General features: G+C 38.5%; 1 protein-coding gene across 4 annotated transcripts in view; it reads left to right on the top strand.

Annotated features, from left to right (window-relative positions):
- Positions 1 to 16,502, top strand: part of TBC1D30 (TBC1 domain family member 30) — a 49,291-nt gene extending 32,789 nt beyond the window's left edge. For 2 of the 4 annotated variants that reach the window (XM_063133931.1, XM_063133933.1), the window contains 9 exons: positions 1,107 to 1,292; positions 3,717 to 3,885; positions 6,013 to 6,181; positions 9,505 to 9,610; positions 13,311 to 13,417; positions 13,583 to 13,722; positions 14,232 to 14,438; positions 14,666 to 14,722; positions 15,672 to 16,502. In XM_063133931.1, coding sequence (XP_062990001.1) covers positions 1,107 to 1,292; positions 3,717 to 3,885; positions 6,013 to 6,181; positions 9,505 to 9,610; positions 13,311 to 13,417; positions 13,583 to 13,722; positions 14,232 to 14,438; positions 14,666 to 14,722; positions 15,672 to 16,456 — 1,926 coding nt within the window. In that variant the 3' untranslated portion in view covers positions 16,457 to 16,502. The remainder of the gene's footprint in view (positions 1 to 1,106; positions 1,293 to 3,716; positions 3,886 to 6,012; positions 6,182 to 9,504; positions 9,611 to 13,310; positions 13,418 to 13,582; positions 13,723 to 14,231; positions 14,439 to 14,665; positions 14,723 to 15,671) is intronic. The other 2 variants (XM_063133934.1, XM_063133932.1) reach the window with 1 other exon arrangement.
- Positions 16,503 to 17,258: the final 756 nt, after the last annotated feature.

Genomic DNA, 17,258 nt, shown 5'->3' with positions numbered 1-17,258 from the left:
CAGGATTGTTGTATCATTTTCTTGGTAGAAAGGCAGGGTACAAGTCAAATCTATAATACAGATGTGGGAACATCCAGTCATAGTTCTCATACATTGCATCCAGCATGACCTGAAGAATGAGCATCTAGTGATTTAGTGCAAGTACTCATATTTTCAGGGAGTTTATTTGTCTCTAAAAAAAGAGCAGCAGTGTACAACTGAAGCTACTTAAGACATGGCTTGTGCATTCCTGCATGTGGAGGCTATCTGCTTTTAATGTTCACAGAACTTTGCCTGCTGACTCCAAAATCATTGGATCGTAGAGTGTGTTGCATTTAGTTTAAACAGCAAAATTTTAAAATTGCAACATTGAACAGCCCTATGAGATGCCCACCACCACCCACTCCACTCGCAATAGTTTATTCTTTTTTGCTTTTATAGATCATGGTGTTATGTAAAGTTGTGATTTAAAGAGACAGACTGCTATAATTTTACTCAACTACATTGCAAGTTCAAACATAGTTTTTCTTGGATTTTGTAAGCTCTCAGGAACCTCGCTTAAAATATTAAAGATTACAGTTTAACTAATATAAGGTCCTGCTCGATGTTTGTTTGAAGCTGGATGGAAAGCTCATTTTCTGGTGCCTAAATTTGTTCCTTAAATGTTAGTTACAAAGACTACCTCATAATGCTGCTAGGTCTGTCTTCCACTATCCCAGTGTATTAACTTGAGGACAAGGAGACCAGCTGGTTTCACATCCTGTCTTAAAACAGTACTAACCGCTAACAGGAGAAGGAGGAGCCAGAACCAACTTTCCAAACTTCTATTAAGAAAGAATCCGTTATTATTCTTGTTTTGCTATCATTGTGAATTGATTGGTTGTAATTGCTTCTTGTGATGCTGAGACTTTTAGCTGCTTTGAGCATGCTAGTGTAAAGGTGGAATATGAATCTAGTAAAATATTTCATATTAGAATTTGATATTCCTAGGTTCCAGCACAAAGTTAATTTACCTCAGAAAATAAAAGCATGACTGAAATGTGAGAGCATGCTTGTGTTTAATGGGATGTGGAAGACAGAAAGCAAGCATATGCTGACATTTGATCCCTCCCTTTTTCTTTCCTTAGGATCTTCATCGAACCGGATGCAGTTCTTACTGTGGCCAGGAGGCAGAGCAAGACAGAGTAGTATTAAAACGGGTTTTACTGGCCTATGCTAGGTGGAACAAATCTGTAGGATATTGTCAAGGCTTTAACATCCTAGCTGCCCTTATCCTGGAAGTAGTGGAAGGCAATGAGGGAGATGCTTTAAAAGTGAGTAAAGAGACCGAGCATGTTTTTATCCACATTTAGAGCTCCATCACACCTGCACATTTGCCCTGGTTTACCCTTGAATTATCCGCCCTCGTTTCCATAGCGTGTGAAAGCCTGATCAACTTACACCTTTGCACTTTTACATTTCCTTCATCTTTACACCTCTCTTCTCGTGCGCACCAGCGTATCGCTGTTCTTCCGTTGAGATGAAATTTAAACTTTTTTGTTTTAATTCCATATTTTAACCTATATCAATTTTTGCTGTGTGGTTTTATCCTGGTTGTGCGTTTTATATTGTATTTTGTATTTGTGTTTTTAGATTGTTAGTTGTTTTTATGTTCTTTATGGTTTTAATTTTTGTGAAGCGCCCAGAGAGCTTTGGCTATTTGGTGGTTTAAAAATGTAATAAATAAATAAATAAAAATACAGTTCATTGGTTGTTGTTGGTTGGACACCTAGCCCTACCTACGTGGTTATTCCTTGTTGCCCAGGCTACACCCATTCCCCTCACCCTGCCTGGAAGCTTTGGAGGTGAACATACTAAAATCAGATGCAGGCTTATCTTTGAGTAAACAACATTGAACAGAGAGAGACTTACTTCTGGTAAACAGAAGTAAAACCTCAGAAGTAAACATGGGGTTGCAGAGCACTTCTTTCGAGTATGCTGTTTTAAGACTTAAAAAAGAAAGCTTCTGAGTGACCACACTATTAAAAATCTGTTCTATATGTGTTTACTCAGAAGTAGGTCTCTCTCTGTTCAATGGGGTTTACTCAAAGGTAAGCCTGCATATGATTTTAGTATGACTGGGATGTAAATGCAGTTGAAATCAATGGGATTTACTTTTGAGTAAGGGAACCAGCAGATCTGTAGTTTATGAACTTGAAGATGCACAGCTTCACATAATCAAAGCCATGGAAGATCGATATTTTGAGCCTTCAAACTTGTACACTATCAGGAAAAGGGTTTAAGGAAAGGAAGTTTAAAAAATCAAAAATCAAGAGATGACCCAATCTGATTCAAACTTGGCATACTGAAAGTCCTCCATAAGAGCTATCACTGTGCCGATTTTGATCTCTTTATCTTTAAAAATGAGGGTGCTGCTGTCAAGCAGGGTGCATTTTCCACATTTCTTTTAAGGTGAAAATGCCTACTCAGGAATAAGAACATAGAGTTCAATGGGACCTCTTCTTGCTCGAGAGGGGCTGCTTAAAACCCACATGCAATTATAATCCATAGATAAATTGATTAATCAACGAAAACTCCTGTCAGCTGCTACTGGAGGTTGCATAGTGTTCCCCTTGTCACACACTTCCAATCGCAGGAAAGACTGCAGGTGCATGGGCGCGCTTATTCACAGTTGTATCCTGTTCATTTCAATGGGCTCGAACCTCCTTCCGCCTTTGGATACTGAGCTGAGGGAAGGCAGGAAGGAAGGGATGACTTGCTTTGTGGGAGGGGGAGCCTGGCTGCAATACTGCATGCGCTTACTTGGGAGTAAGCTGCACCAGAGCCTTGGATTGAGGGTGACTTGCAGTTCCCCTTTTATTGAAAAGGACTGGGAAGAAGGTGCAGGGGGGGAGCGGAGGATCCCTGGCTGGGTCATGTGCAAGGCAGGCTGCCTAAAGTGGGAAGAGCTTATCTGGCAGCGCCCCTCCCCGTAGGGGTGCTTCTACTCCTAAGCAAGCGTGGCTCAGGCTGCAGCCCAGCCCAAGCTGCGTTTACTCAGAAGTAAAGGGCAGTTAACTGCCAAGTCTGCGTGAATCTCTCTCTCTTGCTGGAGGCTTTTGGGCTGTGAGAGGTAGAAAAAGATACGCAGGAGGAGGGAGGAAGAGAGAGATGGGGAAAGATGGAAAGGGGAGGGGAGAGAAGCTATGCAGCCAGCCCAGTCCAGTTTAAGACTACCGCCCCTTGAAAACATGCCCACAGAACATTGGATTGAAAACGATGGATGAAAATACACGTTGAAGTTTGAGCGGTGTGCTTTTGCATTACTGGAAGAACCGGACTTTCCACGCCTCAAAAAAACATCGCTAAGAGGCGGGGGGGGGGAAGAACTACGATCACAGCAGGACATGGATGACATCATCTGAGTCCTTTGCATACAATGCATGGCGACAGCGGGCTATAACGCTGGTGTGATGGAGCCCTTAGTCTTGCTGAGTATTAAAATAGTTGGAGGGAACATATCCCCTAAAGGCTAAAAGATGTATCTCCTCTTTCTACATAAGAATGCCAATTTCTGTGCTGGAGATGGGAGTCTACACTTGTTCATGGCTCATTGTTCTCTAGGGGAACAAATAAATATAAAATTAAATGGTTACATTTATGCAAGTAGAAAGATGCTTGGGAAATAATTTTTCCTCAGCCCCATTAGGTCTTACACTTACTAACTAACTACCAGCTTTTTTCTTCTTTGTTTTTAGATCATGATTTATTTAATTGATAAAGTGCTGCCTGACAGCTATTTTGTCAATAACCTTCGAGCGTTGTCTGTTGACATGGCTGTGTTTCGAGACCTCCTAAGAATGAAACTTCCTGAGCTCTCTCAGCAGTTGGATACTCTTCAAAGAGCTGCCAACAGGGAAAGTGGAGGTAAACTTCCACAAAATGCCATGCAATTATTTTCCTCATTAGTTTCCTGCTTCATTGTTCCTACAATAATTCTTCAGGATGTATTTCCTTACCTTGAGAGCAAATACCATTTAGAATGCATCAGATCACAAGGCTAAAACCACTAGTATTATTTACAGCTAGCAGATGTTTGAGGTAAACCAAATGAACAAGGATCTCTAAAGCCCCATAAGCAGTTATGTCAGCAATTTCAGGAATTTTAGTTGAGAGACAGCATCTTTCTCCAATGTGTGTATATGTGTATGCATAACCTTTCCTAGGTAGTATCTGCTATTCTGCATTAGTTTCAGCACCTTCATCTATTCTTTCTATTCGTCCTCCCACTCTATATGTGTGTCTGTGTTTGCATCAGCTATTTGTATTTAGCAAATCTGATCTTGGTGACAAACATTTATTACCAGTTATTACTATTCTGATTGCGGAAGATGCTGATTCTTTTTTGTAATTCATATTTTTAGTTTTTGCAATTCATATTTTATTTTATTTAGTTTATATTAATATAATATAAACCATAATAGTTTATATTATATTAATATAAACTAAATTAATGTTTTAGAAGTTAAATTAATATAAACAGCCCTAAATACAAAAAAATTAAATAAAACAAATCAAAAAGGGTGATAGGGACAAGAGGGGTGCATGACAGTGTTCCTAAGTTTTAATTTTCAATTTTGTTCTGTCATGAACAAAATATGTTTACATTCAGCTAAGCATAAGGTTTGGTAGAGGTTTGTCATGGTACGCTCCTAATTTCTATAAACTACAATATGTAGTTTACTTTTCCAGTGTTGTGAAACAATACTTTTGGTGAACAACAGGGTGCAACTAATCCACTTCCGTTGTTCTAGGTTCCATGTTTTAGGGAGGTATCCTATCAACACTATTTTATCCGTGAATTTCAGACCAAGTTGATACAGACAATGACCTCAGTTCAGAATTGAGAAACAGGGCACCAACACCAGCAATTGAGAGGATAACCTATATTTCTTTAACCATTGTAAAGGGGTCAAATATGTTCCACACAACCATTTATGTGGTATGAAAGATAGTCTCAGATCAAGAGTTGAAGGGAGTACAACCTTCTATTGGGTTGGAAGAATTCAGTTATCCAGTTCTCTGTTTTATTACACATGAATTGAATCAAATGTAGTTTATTTATTTATTTTTATACCGCCCAATAGCCGAAGCTCTCTGGGTGGTTCACAATATATAGTGAATTATAGTTCTAACCATAAATCAAATTGTGGGTAGAGTTTGGTAAACAATGCAGTTCCTCTAATATGGAGGAGGGCAGATGCAGATTCAGGGGCTTATGTGTACTATGGTAGGACTCCAACAGGCGTGTAATAATTTGACAAGTACATTTGTATATGATTTTGAAAATATAATACTTGTTTTTCTTTCCTTTTCTAATGGTACCTATAATTAACATATATCGAAAACTCTCACTGAAGGGCAGTCTAAAACTATTTTAAATAAATGAATACATAACTGCACTTTGAGTTCCATACCTTACCAAGATTGTCAGTTCAGGATTTAGAGAGTCTCATTGGGGTGTGCCCTAAGAGAAGCTTGCAGTCTAAAATGACAGAGCAGTCCTATTCATTCCTGCTCAGATGTCAATCCTGTTGAATTCAGTAGGGCTGACTCCAGGTAAGTGTGCTTAGGAACTGCAGCCTTGGACAGTTAAGAGAAACAACAGAGGGTGAGAAGCGAAGAACGGAGGGAAAAGGCAAGGATAATGGGATGATTGTGCTGATAAAAGTAGGTTTTGGTCAAGTCCACCTCGCTTATCCAGTCAGTTCTATTCCGTTTATGATAACTCTGCAAAAGGCATGAGGGGGGAAATCCCCCAGATTTGGCATTGCTGTCCCTAAAGAAATGTTGCTAGCATGTTAGCCATTTCTCTTAGCTTCTCTAAATGGTAGCAAACGGAAAGCTGAATACAATGGAATCATTCACTGCCATACTATAAGTCAATATTTCCCACAACACACACACACCTCTGTTTGTTGTATTAAGAGAAACACCTTCAGTGAATAACTGCAGGTGACGTGTGGTGTGATTTGTTCTTTTTTTCTGTTTCAGGTGGCTATGAGCCCCCACTTACAAATGTCTTCACGATGCAGTGGTTCCTGACCCTGTTTGCTACGTGCCTTCCTAACCATACAGTTCTAAAAATTTGGGATTCTGTATTTTTTGAAGGGTCAGAAATTATACTCAGAGTAGCACTGGCTATTTGGGCAAAGCTAGGAGAGTAAGTATACTTTTAGTCTGTGCCTAAAAGGAAACCAAATGTAATAATTGTCTGGAGAAAACACAGTGTGAAGTGGTATTAAAGCACTAGAATGTTCATTCACTTTCCTTTGCAGGACTCCCTCCTGCTAAAACGCAAAGGTTACCTTTTCTTCTTGATTCTAACAGACCAGTGCAATGCCCCTTCTGGGTTAAAACTGTATTACATACAGTTCAGTTGCTGAAGGAAGAAGGAGAAGCTGAGGTTGGGCCAAAAGCCTTTGCTTCAAGTTAAATTGCTCTCTGAAGTGGTTCACAGAACTGGATTACCAGGAGATCATCTATTGTATATAACATAAGTGGACAAATGTCAGGCTTGTGGGATCTACTTTGGTTTTGACTAGAAGGCTTGGTTCACACATAATGCTAACCCATGGTATGGGTTTTTGAATTTTGGATTGTTGTGAGATCCCAGCTACCATGGTTTGTTAACCATGAACAACCCAGAAAGAGAATCTTTGGTTTTTATATTGTATTTTGTATTTGGGTTTTTAGATTGTTGGATGTTTTATTATGTTCTTAATGGTTTTAATTTTTGTGAACTGCCCAGAGAGCTTCGGCTATTGGGCAGTATAAAAACGTAATAAATAAATAAATAAATTTACTGTTGGGTGATGAACTCTTCATTATTTCAACATGGGCTGTTATTATGTGTGAACCTAAATCCATGGGCTATTCATGGGTTGTTTTTACCAGGCTACAGGTTTTTTTTTAATCCATAATGCTGCATAGGCCTTTGTGATACAGAGAGGGAGCAAGCAAAGGAAGAGGGAAACAAACAACCCAGGGACTGAGAAAACAAACCGTGTTTTTTGTGTTCGTCTGCCAGACAAACCCTGTGTAGAGCAACAAACTATGGGTTAAATAAACCATGGATAAGCATATGTGAACCAGGTGAAAGTCTAGGACCCTGAGGTCCACCAACTAGGGCCAGACTAGGAAGGAGGGCTTATGCTAAGGATTAAGGAACAGGGTGCCTCTGAGCACATACATGCTCGTCCCAGGAATTTGTAGTTAGTACCAGAACCAAATGCACAAGTCCTTTTACACAAACAATCCACTTGTGGTTTTTCCTCAAGCATGAATTTCCAGAAACCTAATTTAGAAAGGGAAAAACTGCTTATTATTGAGACACTTGGGAATCAGAAACATTTGCTGATCACTCAAAGATCTATCAGTAGATCTGATCTACCTTCTACCCACTCCTGGCATACAAGATTAATATGATAGTTTGTATATTGCAACAGTGTGTGAAACATAGATTACTACTTCCACTTCATATGGGTTTCAGAGTCATGTTTTTTCAATAGCGGTAGAGGGCAGCCTGTGGCCATTCCAATTTTGTTGGGCTCCAACACCCATAATCCCTGACCATTGGCCATGTTGGCCAGGGCTAAGAGTTGGAATCCAACAACATCTGGATTATCCATTACCCATCCTTCCACTCATAGGAAAACCATAGTATTTACACGGTATTTGCAACCCTTAATGAAAAGCCTAAGAAACACTCAGCTAATGAAAGGAATCCTTTGTACTCAAAGAAAATTAAAAAATGTGTATTCATTTTGGTATTAGTACTAATAAATATTCTAGTGGCTGTCAAAACAGCTGATTTAAAAAACTTGTACCAAGGGTTTTAGAAATCATTTCCATCTTTTGTGAGGAAGATGAATAAGCTTTCATAAATAGAATACCAATCACTGTGTTTAGATTTATGCTTTTAATAAATAAAGGATACTTTGTGCAACTCTATTTTGCCAGTTAGTTACATTCAAAACAAAAGAACCAATCCTTGTGGAATTAACTAGTTTTTTGTCATTCACTTCAAGGGTAATTGTAAGCAGAAACCTATTAGTTCAGCTGGAAAAATGCTTTGTTGGATTCTGTAACTGCTTCTGATCTTTTCTTCTGACACCCACATTCCTTTGCCTTCCTGTGAAGGGAGTTTGGATGCAAAATTTGTTCCAGAATTAAAACAAAAAGCTAATGAAGTGCTGCTTTTTAAAAAAGTTAACACTAATAAATAATCATTTACAAATTTAACAGCACAGGCAATATTGCCAGGTTTATTTTGTATTTTGTACTTTAAAAAACAAAAATTAGTTGCAAATCAATACTTTTCTAATTGTTAGAGTAACCAGTTATAATGCAAGCTTGCTCAGGAGAATTTGATTAAAATTAGCCACTTGATTTAAATTTATTTGTTGATTTAAATGGCTTTGATTGAAATCCATCTATCTTCCTGTCATAAATGTTAACTTTTAAAATTCATAAGTGAAGCCAGAGAAGCCTTGGGTTCTGAGTTGCCCATTATAATCCTTCCTTTTGCAGCAGAGGTTCTCTCTGACAGAAAAGTGGGAAGACAATTTTTGCCAATACCCCCTTTCCCTCTAAGAGGTTTATCAGACGAACATTTTAATGCACACTTGCTACTGCCCACTTACGGATGTGTGTACGTCCTTTAGACGACGATGTCCACCTCCCGCGCACCTCCCACTCCTTCCACTTGTTTATCCGTCGCAAAATAGACCTCCTTTATTCTGGTTTTTATTTTATTTTTTAAAAATGGAATGTGCCACAATCTCCTGTGTGCAGGAAAAGCAGCGTGATAAAAACAGACTCTGAATGGGCCATGTGGTCTTCGTTTACTTCCTCTTTTCCCTCCAGGGACAATGAGGAAGTGCGGAGAAGTGACAATACAGAAACACGAATTTCTCCCATGTGATGATGCTCAGAATCTCCCTCTGCCACTTCGTGCATTGTTTTGGAGGGGGAAGGGAAGGAATCAGCAAAAATTGCTTCTCTTCCCCTTCTGTGATTTCCATTCAGAGGAAAACGTTTAGAAACAAAGGACAATTTTATGTTGTTACTATGTTGTTAGAAATTAAAAGGATGTCATTCTAGGCAGCTCATATTCTCAGAAACCTGAATTACCTAGATGTTTTTCACGATAGGATATAATCCTTCAGATGTGTCACTGGTTCTAAGAAATTGCACTAGGTGATTTCCTTCTTTTCAAATCTAATAATTGGTACAGTTAACACAGCCAGATTAAAAGTAAAAGACCCAAAGTGAGTGCTTTTTGTAGCATGCTACTGAAGCACAGATGAATACAGATTCCTGTTTTATCCTCTCTTGAGTACAGCTATTTCTGAATGTCTGCCTTTCATAGAGTTGAGCTGTTTATATAGAGTTTTCTTCTTCCTATAATAGGAAACCTACTGTAAAGTTACTCAGATTATAAAATGTTGTTTAGATAATGGAAATATCTGTGTTGTGATTCAGGCAGATAGATTGTTGTGAAACTGCAGATGAATTCTATGGCACCATGGGAAAGTTAACCCAGGAGATGCTCGAAGACAACCTCATTGATAGCAATGAACTCATGCAGGTTAGTAAGCACTGACAAAATAAAAGTGAAACTAGGGGAGAATAATGTTACTCCAGTTGGACATAGTGTTTTTTTTCCAAGGCTTCATATTCATTGAAGAGATACTGTAGTGGTTCAATGATAGAACATATGCTTTGGATGCAAATGATCCCAGGTTCAATAACTGATACCTCTAGTTAGGGCTGAGAGAGACTTATCTGAAACCCAGGAGAGTTGTAGACTAGGCTTCCTCAACTTGGTACCCTCCAGATGTGATGAACTGTAACTCCCATCATTTGCAACCAGCATGGCCAGCGTTTGCAGTCTAACACAGCTGGAGGGCACCAGATTGTGGAAGGCTGGTTTAGACAATATTGAACTACATGGACCAGTGGTTGACTTGATGTAATGCAGGTTCCAATGCTCAAAATAATTTAAAAAATCTAATGGAAGTTCCCAAGTGCTCTCTCAAATCTTATTGAAGCAGAGTGTTCTATTATTAATAATATAATTTATTCTTGTACACTTTGTTTTCTACCAACTTTGGTGAGAACATTAAATGCAGGGAAGGACCCTTATGCAACTCAAATGCCTTATGCAACTCAAATATCAAATGCAACTCTTTTGTGCTTTTAAAATAAAATGTGGCATCTGCCCACACAGCTCTTAAAATATGCTTTTACAATACCTCAGATGTCAGTCTGTATACTGAGAAGGGTGTGATGAATGTCAGTTTCAAACTGCTGCCTACTCTGTTACGAATTACATTTCTTGGGTTAGTTTGTGTGAAATCAAGATAAAGACATTTGCCACTGTAACATTGGCCCACATCAGATAAGTTAGAGATTCACAAAGGTATGGGAAAGATCCAACAGTGCCGTCCTGCTTGCACTATTGGTGTTGTGCTAGCAGAAACCTCTGATTGCGCAACATCAATAGCACTGGTTGGCACAACGATTGCCAGCATGGTTGACACTAAACAAATGCACAACATCAATAGCACTAATGGAAATATACTATTGGATCAGAGAGAGGCCATAGTTCAGTGGTAGAGCACATGTTTTGCCCACAGACAGTCCCAGGTTCAATGCCTGGAACCTGGAACATGCACAACAACGCAACTGCAGCTTGCCAGCCACATATAAGAAATTAATAGACAACCTGTTTTTATCACCTGCCAAGCATCGCAAAAATGGGAACTGTTGAATTTGTGATAGGACATGTCTATGGCTGGAGGGCTATGTTCAGTTTGGTGGGTCACTAATGCTGGTACGCTGTAGAGAATAAAAGGAAACAGGGTGTGTTTTAAATATTTGAAATGTTCTGCTTGTTGATTTCTTCACACTAAGGGTCAATTTATGTTAGGCTGTTTGTTTGTTTTTACAGAATATAGTATTTTGAAGATGTTCTGGATGAAGTGATAGTTCAATATTACATTCTCGAAGAGTAGCCAATGCCATATCAGTCTGTTGTAGCCAAAGAAAGATGTAGTTTTGTTTATAACCTCAACCTCTGTAAATCGGTAACATAGAGAAAAAAGTTAATGGCACCATAGCAGTTTCATTTATGAAACAGATTTTGCGTGGAACAAATTGCTATTGACATAAGGAGTATAAATTATTTCCAGATTCTCCTGGAGTCCTTCTCCCTGGAGAAAGGATTGCAGTAAATAGTAATGATGCAGGAGAAAGTGATCAAAAATCATTAAGGAGGAAGAGATGTGGGGCTGGGTGTAGTTTTGCCTGCATTTCTCAGTATAACAGTCTTGCACAGCAGTATTACTTAGGCCCCGTTTTTATTCCCACGTTTGCAGGTGTTCTGCTCATGCACAAAATGGGAAAGATATTTTATGTTGCAGGAGTTTCGTTGCACAGTCCTGACTGATTTAAACGTAAAGGAATATCCTCACCAGAATAGCTTAATGTTTAATTGCTTGCACTACAACTTCAGGGCAATGTGGGTTTCGCCCCTCTTCAGGCAAGAAGAATAGCATTAGTTTCTAGGGAAGCTTTTGTGTATTAAGTACAGGCGAGGCACATTCACTAACTATTTATTCATTCAGAAATGTATCTTAATTGAGAGAACTTTGCCTGCATTAATGCTTGCAGAGAATGCATCTGGCATCAGTTCTCTTTTGGCAAAGCGAATGTTTTTCATTATTTATGCCCTTTGTTCACTTTTTTGCTTTTATGGCATGGTAGCAATAAAAACAAAAGTTTTAACATCTGTTCGTTCATAATTTCAGTTTACAATGGCTACAGTGTTGTTTCTTAAAGTAGCAGGAGTCACAGAATGGGAGCAATATTTAAGAAATACATTCATTCTCCCAAATATACGAGCAAACATAGTTTTGAATTTTAAGTCAGGGTACCAAGCTCACAACATTCAGAGTTGCCTTACTAATATGTTTCAGTAATGGAAAGCAGAAGCATTTTAGTGCATGATTTTCTCTTAAGAATCACTTGTGCAGTCATAAAACATCTGCATTCCATTCAGTCCCGTTTGACATAGAGTTAAAAAAAATTCAGTGTTTAAATATGACTTCAAGTCTTGGTAAACAACTACAAGAGCGATATTTTTGTAAGTCTGTTTATGGTTCAAGAAAAGGGGGCTCTTTGTTTGGAACCTTGACATTTTGAGGCTAACACTTCATATATCTGATGAAGTGGAAAGTGTCCACAAAAGCTTATGCCAGAATATTTTTGCTAAGGTGCCACAAGACTCTGTTGTTTTTGCTACAACAGACTAACAAGGCTACCCCTCTGGAAATTGTTGTTTTTGATTGTATCAGTTTAGAGGATAACCATTCACAGAATTAACATAAGATTGAGTGGACCTGATAAGCACTTTCATGAACAGTAGCTCATGGATTACCAGGTTACTCTTTATTTAAATAGTTCTCTTATCCAACCGCATTATATATTTCCAAGGAACAAGTCAAACATCCTTGAGTTCAGAACCTAGTCTCTGCCTTTTAGCTTTAGGTTGAAACAATGTTAGTCTTAGAGTAGACTCATTGAAATGAATAGGACTTGTTAGCCATGTTCCATTCATTTCAATGGGTGTACTTTAACCCCTGGACTTAGAATTTTGGGATGTTTAAGGGAAACCCAAAGTGGGTCCTGGAGTTTGGTTAATAAAAACAACAAACAAGAACTGCTTGATCTGCTTGCTATAAGGGCTTCAGATTATATTGCAAAATAGCTATTGGAAAGTGTTTCCTTAGAGAAAATAAATAATAAAGGTGGTGGTTGTTTTTAGAAAATGAAGTCTTTCTATAGTTATCAATGTGGGGTATTGTTTTAAAAGCTAAATCAAATTGTTCAGGAATTCTAAGGCATTGGGAGTAAAGACAGAAATACTTTGAAATGTTTTAGAAGTGGTTTAAACACACATTCTTTGTCTTGAAAACAAATGTCTCAGGATCCAGAGAACATGTGTGTTCATACCAGCTTCACACTTTTCACCCTAACACACTTGTTACCTCTTCTGGCTGTTTTAACAATTGGCTAGTTCTATTTCTTATGAGTCATCCCTTTATTTCCTGCAGGAAATATCTGGTACATCATAAAAATCAAACCGTACACATTTCTTTTCAGTATATGTGGAAAAGCATTGTCTTATCTTGCAACCCATTCTGCATTTGAATTTGCCATGAAAAGTCGCTTTAAAGGCACTGTTTTAAAATCTGCATTCATGTTTCTTTCCTTTTCCCTGCTAGACGGTTTATTCTATGGCGCAGTTCCCTTTCCCACAACTAGCTGAATTAAGGGAGAAATATACATACAACATTACTCCTTTCCCTGCCTCAGTAAAATCAACTTCGGGGTAAGTTGCCCTGCTCCCCTACTTCCTTATAGTGTAATTCAAGTAATAGAGCAGGCTTGTATATACCAAAGAGACAAACATATCTGAACCTGATGAACTGTTCGATTTATAACAGGTTCACTCACACACCCAAGAGAGCAACATATGTTTTCTCTTATTTTATAGACGGCTGGGAAAAATTAGAGACAGTGATGAGGAGAATGACCTCGATGACGAAGATTCCATAGCCAATATCATTGGTTGCCTGGGACCATTCACTGGGTTTCTGACTCCAGAACTACAGAAATATCAAAAGCAGTTCAAAGGTAAACGTTGGTACCTTTTAAACATTACAATAGTGCCATGAGAGCCTCTTTCGCACAGGCCTGTCCCACAGCACTGCTGTAGTGTTTTGAAGACCCACAAATGGCTAGGGTTAACGTAATATGAAATGTAAGGTCTTTAATGTGAAATTTCCATCCCTGATCCTGGCCAGGCTGAATCAAATATAATCAAATACGGAAAGAAAAAGCTATGCACTTCTATGGCTCATAAGAGAATAATATTGGGATGTTTAGTACAAATAGCTCATACAATAGCCTCTTTGGCAGTCATCACAGTGTGATAGAGTGGTATGTGGCCTCTCATGTGCAGTAAAACATGCACATGACTGAGCATCAGGTGTGAAGGAGGCGGTGAGGAATTGTTTGTTTCTAGTTGAAAGCATGGGCAGTACCAGGCCATCTAAATCCATCTAAAGGATTACCTGAGAGAGAATCCATCATTATCGGATTACATTCTGATAGCATTTCTCCTACTTTTCCTGCTGTAATAGATCATAATGAAGAGCAGAGTCTAGGCTCTAGTAATATTGCAGAACTAAGCCCTGGAGCAATAGATGCCTGTCGAAGTGAATACCATGCAGTCTTCAACAGTATGATGATGGAACGTATGACCACAGACATTAATGCTTTGAAAAGACAGTATTCCCGGATAAAGAAGAAGCAGCAGCAGCAGGTTCATCAGGTGTACATCAGAGCAGGTAATGGTTTATTTTGGGATGGGGGTTGGTGGTGAATAGGTGCAAGTCATCTCCATCTATATGAATGGAGAAGCAAACCATGTTTGCATGTATCCACTCATATATAGAAGGGAAAAAAATAAAGAAGAGAACAAATGAACCTGCAGGAGCAGCTAGAAGGATCTAATTTGACACACACAAAATGTCACTTGTAAAAATGATGGTGATCTTTGTTTTTCTTTTGTCAGGGTCTGAAGATGACGACCCTGGGATAATGTTAGATCCTAGGGACCAGCTGAATAATGGTATTTAAAGATATCTATGCTAACCTGGGTATACAACATTGGTTTCACTGATTTCACTAACATCTATGGCATCCTTGGATTTGGGATATAACCTTCTAGATTCCTAATTATCTAGGAAGTGTTTTGGTATCTGAACTACAAGCAAAATACAAATTTATGCTAAATCAGTGTTGGAACAGCTTTGGTATATGTCCAGCAAACAGACAGTATGTAGTGCTGACTGGAGCCCTTTATATTATCTTTGGCTGAACAATATAGAGACTGCACTTTCACTTTGCTGTTAGAGATGGGCCTTGCCCACGAACACTGGTGCAATAATATGTGGAATCTTATGCAACATCTTGCCCCCACCCCATTTCCAGGAATGGGTTTTCAAGAAAGTTGTTCCTCCATCTCACAAGGGCAATGCATTCACTATGAAATGCAATTTCTGTAATCTGGAAAATTCAGTATGTCACAGAAGCGTCACACTGCCAAAACCAAAATAAAGAAGGTTTTCATTTCCCAGGATTGCCAGTCCCTTTTCACTAATCTTAACCAGTTGTATATATATCTTAGATCTCTGACTATTTCTGTCACTGGGTGTTCCACTGGGAAAAAGGTCTATCTTAGTTGCCATGTTAAATTGATAAATCTTCATTGCGTAAGATCGAATCTTTAACCCAACTCTTTGATTATAGAAAGCTTTGTGTAGTTGGTCATTGGAAATGCAGGCATATGATATTTAAGTTGCCATGAAAACACTGATTTCTTCCATTTACAGATGTCCCCTAAAAATAAACTAAATCAAGTGGAACTGACTTTCCTCTACTAACAATCCTGCAAATCTTTGTGTGTGTGTGTGAGTGTGACATAATTAGAAATGGAATCAGACCATGTTTTGTTTTTATTTGTAATCATTTGCCTGGCCTCTTTCAATAGTATGCTTTTAAATATTTGTTCTACTCAGATAAAGGGCCAGTTACCAGTCTGCTGCCTTCTCAGGTGAACCATTCCCCAGTTATCAACCATCTTCTACTAGGAAAGAAGATCAAACCAACTAACAGATCTGCCAAAAATGCTATTCATATTCCAAGTCATGTCGGAGGCAAGATGTCACCCAGTCCCAATGAAGATCTTAAAACAAAGCTCAATTCTCCCTGGCGCACTCACATTAGAGTACACCGAAAAAACATGGCAAGAGCCAGAGGTCAACTGGGCTATGGGGATACTATAGGACTAATAGAGGAGCAGAGTGAAGGTGGGAAAACTAACAATCCCAATGCAAAAGAAGAGGCTCCAAGCAAACCTGAATCTGAAGAAAGAGAAGGGAGTGATTCAGATTCTAGTACTGCCAGGAAAGCTGATGGACAATCTCCTGAACCAAGTTACAAAGATGCCAATGCCAGTACCAACATATCAGCAGTTCAGCTGAAGCTGGAAGCTCTGGAACTTACCCAGACTAGCAAAGATGATACTGAATCTGTATCAAATCTGTACTGTCAAACACATACATCTGAGCTGCCTGGTTTGCCCAATGACAGTGGGACAATGGCAAAATCTCCCCAAGCCAGCACTCCTAAATCACAAGTCTTCAATCCTTTTCCTAGTGTCAAGCCACTCAGAAAATCCACTGCAGCCAGAAATCTAGGATTGTATGGCCCAACTGAAAGAACCCCAACTGTACACTTTCCACAAATGAGCAGAAGCTTTAACAAGCCCACAAGTGGTAACAGCGGCTCTAAGAAACGATGATGTATATACCACCAGCACGTTGTTGTTGTTATTGTTGTTATTGTTGTTGCTGCTGCTGTTATTGTTGTTATTATTATTATTGGGTTTATTATGTGTGTTTCTGGGTCCAAATGAGTTTCAATATAATTTAATTATTTCATTGAAACAAAGGAGATAAGTAGCAACTGATGTATGAATTGTATTATCAAAAACTTGTGTTTTTCTATCATGTAGAATAGTGAATGTATATGGTGGCACATTAAAAATAAACATTGGCTTGCAGCATGGGAAATGTTTTCCACTTAACTACTATCTGTAAGAAAAGCTATAGTAAGCTTCTTCCTTTGCTCTTGTCAGTCAAGCATTTGCTAATGCTGCTTGTAGGACCATTTTCCTTCAGGACTTATTCACCATCCAAGTATTTTGTCAAGACCACTGCCTTTTATGGCTAGGTGGTTAATTAATTAGTAGATCCTCTTAGCTGTCTAAAAGACCTGGAACTGAATTTCAACATTTAAGGGCAGATTTAAAAATATTTCAATCAGCTGCTCGCCACGTGTACTGATTTATTTGGGCAGCTGGCACATTAGAAGTGTCCTAATGTTTCCACTCCAATGCAACTGCTATTTCTTTTAACAATTTTTGTTATAATACTCCTTATCAAGTAAAGATTATTATTATTATTATTATTATTATTATTATTATTATTATTATTTATTTATATAGCACCATCAATGTACATGGTGCTGTACAGATAACACAGTAAATAGCAAGACCCTGTATTTTCTACTACTTGATCTTGGTTGACTAAATAATGATCTTT

This window comes from Elgaria multicarinata, chromosome 9, assembly GCF_023053635.1.
Source record: "Elgaria multicarinata webbii isolate HBS135686 ecotype San Diego chromosome 9, rElgMul1.1.pri, whole genome shotgun sequence".
NCBI lineage: Eukaryota > Metazoa > Chordata > Lepidosauria > Squamata > Anguidae > Elgaria > Elgaria multicarinata.
Note: the sequence above shows the minus strand (reverse complement) of the source record. Positions and strands in the feature narration are given on the sequence as shown.